The sequence below is a fragment of the Oculina patagonica genome, chromosome 1 (genome assembly GCF_052425735.1).
Source record: "Oculina patagonica isolate OP01 chromosome 1, crgOcupat, whole genome shotgun sequence".
Lineage (NCBI taxonomy): Eukaryota > Metazoa > Cnidaria > Anthozoa > Scleractinia > Oculinidae > Oculina > Oculina patagonica.
This window is the reverse complement of record NC_135758.1, coordinates 29,981,082-29,989,511: the sequence shown is the minus strand read 5'-3', so window position 1 is coordinate 29,989,511 and position 8,430 is coordinate 29,981,082. Positions and strand designations below refer to the sequence as shown.

The 8,430-nt window shown below is 37.9% G+C and overlaps 2 protein-coding genes across 2 annotated transcripts; one reads left to right on the top strand and one right to left on the bottom strand.

The window, feature by feature from the left end:
• Nucleotides 1–990: 990 nt before the first annotated feature.
• LOC144663257 (uncharacterized) lies at nt 991–2,505 on the bottom strand. Its single transcript, XM_078524167.1, has one exon. It carries the CDS (start codon nt 2,501–2,503, stop codon nt 1,901–1,903), a length of 603 nt encoding a protein of 200 aa, XP_078380293.1. The 5' UTR covers nt 2,504–2,505; the 3' UTR covers nt 991–1,900.
• Nucleotides 2,506–2,618: 113 nt separating this feature from the next.
• LOC144663236 (cilia- and flagella-associated protein 53-like) lies at nt 2,619–8,430 on the top strand. The gene is made up of 10 exons (XM_078524151.1): nt 2,619–2,800; nt 3,045–3,164; nt 3,335–3,444; nt 4,100–4,273; nt 4,553–4,775; nt 5,134–5,334; nt 5,884–5,982; nt 6,394–6,610; nt 7,143–7,360; nt 7,951–8,430. The coding sequence occupies exons 1-10, from the start codon at nt 2,735–2,737 to the stop codon at nt 8,062–8,064; spliced, it is 1,542 nt and encodes a 513-aa protein (XP_078380277.1). The 5' UTR covers nt 2,619–2,734; the 3' UTR covers nt 8,065–8,430.

The following is an 8,430-nucleotide window of genomic DNA, read 5'->3' as shown; positions in this document are numbered from 1 at the left end:
TTTTCCTGTGAGGAAAGTGCTGAATTTCTTGTGAAGTCGGAATTGTATTTTAAAGTTGCTGCAGGTTGTGATGATGAGTGTTGCGAATAACAGCCATCTTCTGGTCAATAGAAAATATTCTTTGTAACTGTTTAAAATCCGAATTATTTATGGTCTATGTAAAGACTTTTTTGTGGAGGGGGACAGGGGGGATCTGAACCTCCGCCCTCCATGCCTTTTACTCCCGCTTCCCAAATTTTTTACTTTTGCCCCTTTCTGTAGTGGTTCCCTACTTTCTGTCACATATCCATTGCAAAATATAATGAAATGTTGTGAAATTTTGCTTGTTTCCTCCGGGTTTCCACCACTTTAGTAATCCCGCTTCTTGCCCTCCCTTCTCCTGCTTTCCGCCCCTTTTCTCCCCGGCTTCCACCCCCTATCCCCCTCCACTTTTTACTGGTCGATGAAGGACGTTCATGGAAGTCAGTTATATGCCTTGTTGTACTGTTATGGGGTACATGTTGCTCGATCTTGTTGTATTAATTTTCTTCCTTAAGATTCTCAGTTCTGCACTCTCTTTACCTGCCTACTAATAAATATATTTTTTTAACGGGTATGCTATTAAAAAACGTTTGATGTTGATTAATATTGGAGTTCAAAGGTTGTTACTTGTATGTGTTTGTCTAGGATGTCTGCATATCTGCATTCTTATCGCTTTGTGAACAGCGTAACAGTAATAACATGTTGAGATGATTTAAAATGATTTTTGTATATGTAATAGAATGTAAGATAATAATAATCAATTTTACTATGGGTCACACATTATTTGTGCCCCGTTTTTTTTTTTTTTTTTTTTAAAAAGGCTATCAAATGTTAGTTTAAAATACATTTAATAATTACTATTAAAAGCAAATTATTTTTCATTGTTTGTGAGCTACTAAGTTGAGGTTAATTGCTATAGTCAAGTGGTCACGTTAGTTAAAGCTGATACCAAAATCCTTCTCTTTCAGACTAGCAGGAGTTGTTTAAATTAAAATGTTGAGAGGTGGGTGACCTGGAAATCCTTTCAGTTAAGTTTTGGAGACAAAAGAGTTGATGAGTGACAGCACTTCCTTATTATTTTAATTTATTTTCTTCTGGTAAATGATATCCTATTTTAGACCAAAACGCTCTAATTTCTATACCCCATCTCTGACTTAACTGCACGAAAATCATATCCTTCACTAAAGCACATAGCCAAAAAAGCTTAACCTTTTTCATGGGATTAACACCCTGGGGAGGGAAGGGGAGAGACTTATCAACTGAGATGATAATAATATCTTAAGTCTGTGAACAGTCACTGAAAATCTGGTATATTAGACGAGCGCGTTCTTGCTGATATCTTCCTACCAAGACTTCGCTTTGGCCTTCTCCACCCCCTAATCTGAGTATCAGGCTTTTCTAAGGGGTAGGGAGAAAAGGAAGGAGCGTGATTGATATACCCCACTAGGGAGAGGTACATGTATCTTTCTGTCAAGAATTTCACTTCCAGTCTACTGTTTATATTTTGAGCAGGAGGGCAAGAGGTTAGTGCACATGGGCAGGAATTAATCAATCGATCAATCAATCAATTTACATAAAACTACATTCCATGTTTCTTCAATGAATAACATTCCATATTTTTAATAGCATGCTCTTATCATATATTTGGTGGGGAGTTTTCAAAACCTTTCAGGTTCAGAAATAGACTCCCCTACAACTAACATTAAATTAAAACTTAATATCATGTATGGTATCTTACATTTTCCCATTGTAAGTGTTGACAAATTATTTCTTTTACATGCACACACCCAAAAAATACATCTTTTCTTTCTAAAAGGTGTTACCTTATATAAATATAATATATTTGTATTAACGGACAGCCATCCGACTAGTCTATAATCTATAATACTCCTTTAGTACTTGGAATGTCGGTTCCTTCTCTCTTGATCGCAGCCCGCAAAGCCAGCGCCAAAGCTTTGAATGCTGATTCCGCTTTGTGGTGATCATTCTTTCCTTTCAGTACATCCACGTGTAACGTAATGTCCGCTGAAGTAGCAAAAGAACTCAAAAAATGCGGCAGCATTTCGCACGACAGGTTACCAATCATCTCCCTTTGCAAGTTCAAATTGATGTCGGCAAAAGGTCGTCCGGATATGTCCACAACGGCTCGCGAAAGTGACTCATCGAGAGGAGCATAAGCATAGCCATACCTCCCTATACCTCGTAGATCACCGAGTGCTGCTTTAAACGCTTTCCCGAGAACAATACCGCAATCTTCAACGGAATGGTGATCGTCCACATGTAGATCACCCTTGCACTTCAGAGTGAGATCGATTCGCCCGTGTTTTGACAAAGCGGCCAGCATATGATCCAGAAATCCAATTCCAGTGCTGACATTACTTTCCCCAGTTCCATCTAAATTCAAGACCAAAGAAATTTCCGTTTCTTTCGTCTTTCTTTCCACACTTGCCGTTCTCGATTTTGTCGAAGTTTCTTCCGCCATCTTGAAATATTTGTAACGTGTCGTAAAGGGATTGGACGCTAGAGTTTAGTCTTACGCAACATATAGCACGAAATCGAGGCAACGATTTGGTGTTGGTTCATCGGTAGTCATGACAACGAAGAGGAATAGCAACCATAGCGCCAACTGGACTGCTGTAGTTTGTGCGGTGATTTTGTAAGAGGCAGTATTGATATTCTATACAGCGCTTGTGAAGAAAAATTCGCCGTCAATATGATGGTCCAACAAGTACGAAGATGTAGGGAATTCACTGGGCCTACTCCTCATTCAGTGGCTATTGTAAGTGTTGAGTATTTTCACCATTTTGAAATCTCTACTTTGTCGGCGCTGGAAATCTTGGCACGAAGCTTTTGGATGTAGTCGCTGTGTTGTTTTGGTTTCTAACACCGAAAGGGCCTTGTCGTTGAGTTATACTGCTGTTGTTATGATGTTAAAGAGTTAAACGATGTAAAATAAAAGCTGTAAAGTTAGCTATATGAACTAAGTTTTATTATAAAGGCTAATTCTTTGCGCTGTATTACAGAAAGCCAAGCCCACGAGCAAAAGACCAGTGGAACATCTTATCCTTGAAACAAGGAGAAAAGATGAACTCAGAGAGCAAGCCATAGCTGAGACCAAGTACCAAAAACAATGCGACTTAAAGGTAAGGTTATCACCAGAAATTTATAATGTCCTAATTATCTGATATGTACTTTTCTTACCCGTCAATGGCGGACCAATGTTTTGTATACAGAATGTCAAAGTTTAGACATTTGAAGCATCATTTGAAGCGTGTATTGGCCTGTGATTTAATTTTCCTTCTTCTGTTTGTAGTCGGAATGGGAGAAAGCAACCGATAAGAGGATAAAAAGCAATACAATAGCAAGAAGAGTTGAGAAGTTAATGCAAAGAGGAACTTTTAGCCTGGAGGACAGAAGAGAAAGGTTGGAATTTTTATCAAATAACCCAACAACAATTCAATTCAGTGATACTTTAAATTAACCACTATTAAAAGGAATGAAGCACAGCCCAGTTAGTTTACCTATAAACGGAAGGCTAGATGGTGAAAATGGCAACTGCTTTATCTTGAAATGGTGGTCAATTTCCTGGACAGTAATTACTTGTAGAAGGCGCCGGGATGGAGGGAGGGGGGGGGGGGGGGAAGGGGGTGCGGTATGCTCCTTAGCTGATTTCTTCACCTTTGTTAGTCCACGAGCAGCCTCACGTTTGGGAATATACGCGCGAGTGGTGTAGCTGCGAGAACGAGTAGCGAGCTGTCGAGACGTGAGAAAAGTGCCTTTCTTCGTTTATCGATCCGCCCAAGAAGTCTCTTCGCCGGCTGGCTTCGCTCGCCGATTCCGGCATTCTTGCTTGTATGCTACACGTTAGTAGTTTGAAGTGGGTCTTTTACAAATATACATGAAGTAGGTCATAGGAAATTTGTTTCTTTCATCAGGTTAGGTGAATTAACTGCTAGAGACCTAGAAGCCACATGAGATTTCAGAAGACATTTATGTCAACTTTACAACCTATGACCCCTAGATAAGTTATTGAAAGCAGTTGTGGTGTAACTATCTATAATATTTTGTTCCAATTCAGACTAAAAGAAATGCTTTTGGCTGAGGAACAACAGTACATTGAGGAAATGGAAGCCAAAGAGGAAACAACTCTTGAAAGACAGGCCAAGATGAGAGAAAGAGCCAAGTTCTTAAAGGAAAAAAGGGAGCAAGAACGGTTAAAACTTGTACAGGAAAAACTTGACCAGAGATGGAGGTATGTAGCTATATAAAAATAATTAACATATTATAGCCTGTCAAACACAGGGCCTCCTTTTTTCTGCAGATATAAGTTACCTTCTAATTCTAAGTTTGAATCTCAGTTTCCTTGCACAAGTGGTTGCTTAAAATAAAAGGTGATATGTGTCCTACCAAACATCCGCTGATGATTGGCTGATTATGGTTTATAAAAAAGAGAGATTTGAGATTTAATAGTACTTTCCATGTACAGTGTACATCTGTATGAATTGACTTTGTGGATTTCCTTGAATTTAAGAGACAACTGTGAGGAGCTCCGCTCAACCCTAAGTCAACGCCATCAAGATGAAGTTTTTAATGAGCGTCATGAACAACTTCAAATGAAAGAGGAGCAGAAAAAGTGGGAGGCAGACATTGATAACTATTATGCTGATTTATGGGCTCAAGACATCAAAATTAAAAGTATGAAAGAAGAACAAACTGCAAGGGAGCAGATTGAAAGGAACAGAGAAACTTTAAAGGTTTGTTGTTTCGTACAATGTACATGTAGTTGGTATTCTCCCTGAAACTCAAAGATTTCTTCTGCCTTACCTGCTTTTAGATATGGTCTTAATAAAAGCAGCGATAGAACAAATTTTAAACTATACATGACACTTTTGAGTTTTACAGACATGTTTTGGCAGAAACCGATCTGCCATCCTCAGTGTGGTTATAAAATGGTAACCAAAAAAATAATATAAATAGTAAGAAAAATTACAATAATAATAGTGATAATTAGCACAGTAACAATAATAAGAAAAACTTTCTGTTTAACTGTGGAGGTACATGTATCATATCTAATGCCCTAATGAACGCTTTGGATTACTTTGGATTCTTCAGGTTCTGCAAGTACAGATTGCATCCTGTGAAAAGCAGCGTGAGGATGAAAAGAAATTGAAAGAAATGGAAGCAGAGTGGTTGAAAGAAGAAGCAAGACTGAGACAAGAGGAGGAAAAATGGCTACAGGAAGAAAAACTTCGCAAACAGAAAGCAGCAAGAAGATCAAGAGATGTGTCTATAAGGCTTAAGAAAGAGAAAGAGGTTTGTTGCAAATTTAACTGATATCCTCATAAACATGTATCTAGAGTCTGATACGTGCATACTGGAGCTGTTCCTTGAACACATAATATGAAGTACATGGTGTGTAACTTCACAAATTATTCTACCAAACCAGGTATAACACTCTGATGTACATGGCAGCTAAGATTACCACTTGGGCAGTAATTTCTTGTCAGCCAATCAAGAGAGTGACAGAAAAAAGTCCCATTGTTATTTTTTGCAAATTTTAATCAATCCTCAACAGGAACTTGTTTGCCTGACTACAGAGAGCCAACAACTGCTCAAACAATTTATTGACACGAAAATATTTGAAGTTTTTGCCTCCAATAAGTACAATAAATTTGTTTTTTTTTTTGTCGGTTTCACTGTAAGATGGTTTTTAAAAAGCCATGCCTTTCACAGTTCAAAACCTTGTTAAATTAATGAGAAAAATATTTGGACAAGTGCTGTTATTAAATATTGGATGTCAGATAAACTGTTGATTTTCTTTTGTATTCATTTTTCATAAATTTTGCATATTTTCATCTTCAGGCTAAAGAGAAACAAGAAGAACTAGCATTGGATATGAAAATATTAGAAAAACTATTGGATGATACAAGGAATGAAGTGAAGGAAGAAACACAGAGAAAGGTATGTGTAAACTTGTAGTCTACATCAGTGTTCCAGATAAGAGAGGGGTCTCAGTTCAAAATCTTGACAAGCCTGACCAGACAAATTAATAGAAAACTTTTAGTGATTTATGGGGGAAAAGGTGAAAGGGAATGTTCTTCAAAATTCAAATCTTTAATTTGAGGAAGATGCTATTATTGAATCCACTGGTTTGATAGAGCCTGTGGGGGGGGGGTGCTATATGAATATTGTAGTTTAGTAAATGATTTGAACCCAGGAGTATCTGTAGTTCGTATAATGTGATCGTCTGGGTGAGATCAGTTCTGAAAAGAACTGTTCTTGGTTTTCAGAACTACTCTCACCCAGTTTATCACACTATACGAACCCTTATCATAGTTCTTATTTATTAATATCCTTATTTTTCATGAACAGCGTGAAATGCGGGAAGAAAACTTGCGCTTTATGGAATACTGTGCCATGAACCGTAAAGAGCTGGAAGAAAGGGAGAAGGAACTAGAACGACTTGTGAATGAAGAAGTTGAGAAGAAATGGGGTCAAACCATAGCACAGTACAAACTAGAGAGAGATGCCCGCAAGAAACTCCTGGCAAATGTCATGAAAACAAGAGAACAACAAATTGACGAGAGAAGTAAGTTGTTTTTTGAAGATCAGAGCTTATGCAAGTTGGGTGGCAATTCGATGTTTTCAGGAGCGTAGCCAGCTTTTTAAAGATCGAGTTGTAGTCCTGGCCGACCGCTTTTTAAGGGGCTGGAAGGAGGAGAAGGTACACTGAGTAAGGTTTTAAGATCAAGACAGTTCTAAATTCCAACATTACATCACAAGAAATTGCGCCAATTTTCGCTCGTTCGTAAATAAACATACTTTTCGTTAACAGCTCATTCGGTTGTGCGTTTGCCTGTCACCTGGCTAACCCAGAAGGTTCCACAGGTTGCACTTGCTAGATGAGCTTTGATCTCATCAGGAAAGGGGACTTGCGAGAAATAAGTTGCTAAGATATGTTAAATTTGATTTCTATATTATCTTGAAAGTGCATCAGCTTGAATTTGTTTCAATTGTAATTTATAAAAGTGCGAGTAGGCTGAAAAATTTGTAGGCCCGGGCTTGCTATGCCCCTGGTTTAAAGACGTATTCAAATCCTCAATGCTTTTTCTTTCTTTTAGAGCGACTGGCCGAAGAAGAACAAGAAGCTGAACGAGCAGAAAGGGAAGCACTGCTGTCTGCCATTGAAGAACACAAACGACTGGAGGCAGAGAATCAGGAAAGAATAAAGAACAGAAATGTTTCATTCCAGCGAGACCTTGACATGCAAATCGATTATCAACGAAGAGTCAAGGCTAAGGAGATGGAAGAAGAAATAAGGGAATTCAGAATGGGACAGGTCAGTCAAATTCAGGATAGGAAGGACAATGGTGCGACAAAAATGAATTTTTGGGAGAATGGAAACTCTTGGAAATTCTGCAGATTCTTTAGTAGGAGGACAGCCTAAAAGATTGTCTTAGGAACAAGATACGTTACTGTCATTTGGAGTTTTGCAGACCATTACGCGAAATTTCACCCCCAAACACTACAAAGTTGGTATTGTTTTATCAAATTGTCAAATGTTTGCAATAAATAAGTATGAACGAACGTTTCTTTGTCTAGGGAACTTCTGCTTTGAAATTTCGTAAATAGTCATTGAAAACATTTTGACAACTCGGTAAAATGATACCACTGATACCCTTGTTCCCTACTTTGATACCAACTGTGTTGTATAAATTTCAAATCTTTCCTGACGAATCATGCAACGTTTGATTACCCACTCAGATCATGCTTTTCATGACGTGTTAGCTTACTATATGCAACCGGTGGTATTAACACACAAGTTAGGGTTCAAGAACGTTTTTCGTCTTGAACCTCAGTTTTGAGCATACACAGAGTTCAGAGGAAGTTACAGAGAAGGCTAACGATTTCTATGTTTTTTTCTGACAGGAAGCGGAAGCTGAATATCAGCGGAAGTTAAAGGAAGCCCTGGAGCGACCAACCATCGATAAAGTACACCCCATGAGGATTATGGGAACGGCACTCAGAAGCAAATCACGCTGAGAAGAGAGAATTTATTAATCCATTCGCCTTTGTCGATTTCTGTATTTTTTAAAGATTAGCAAATTATTATGTATCTTGTTTACGATTTCTAATGCAAAGATGAAGTGAATTATACTTGACTTAAAAATAAAACTTGCTATTCTCAGTACCAACTAGATTTCTAAAAATAATAAAAAACGTTGTGAAAACTGGAGTTTATTTCTCCAATGTACAGTAAGAAAATGATAAGAAACAGTGATGTATGTACAATAACACCAACATCATAAGCCAGTAATATACTAATGTTAGCACAAGCTCTGGCTTTAGTGTGTAGCACACATGCACAGCACATCATTCAAAGTGTAAATAAAGGTTATTTATAATGTA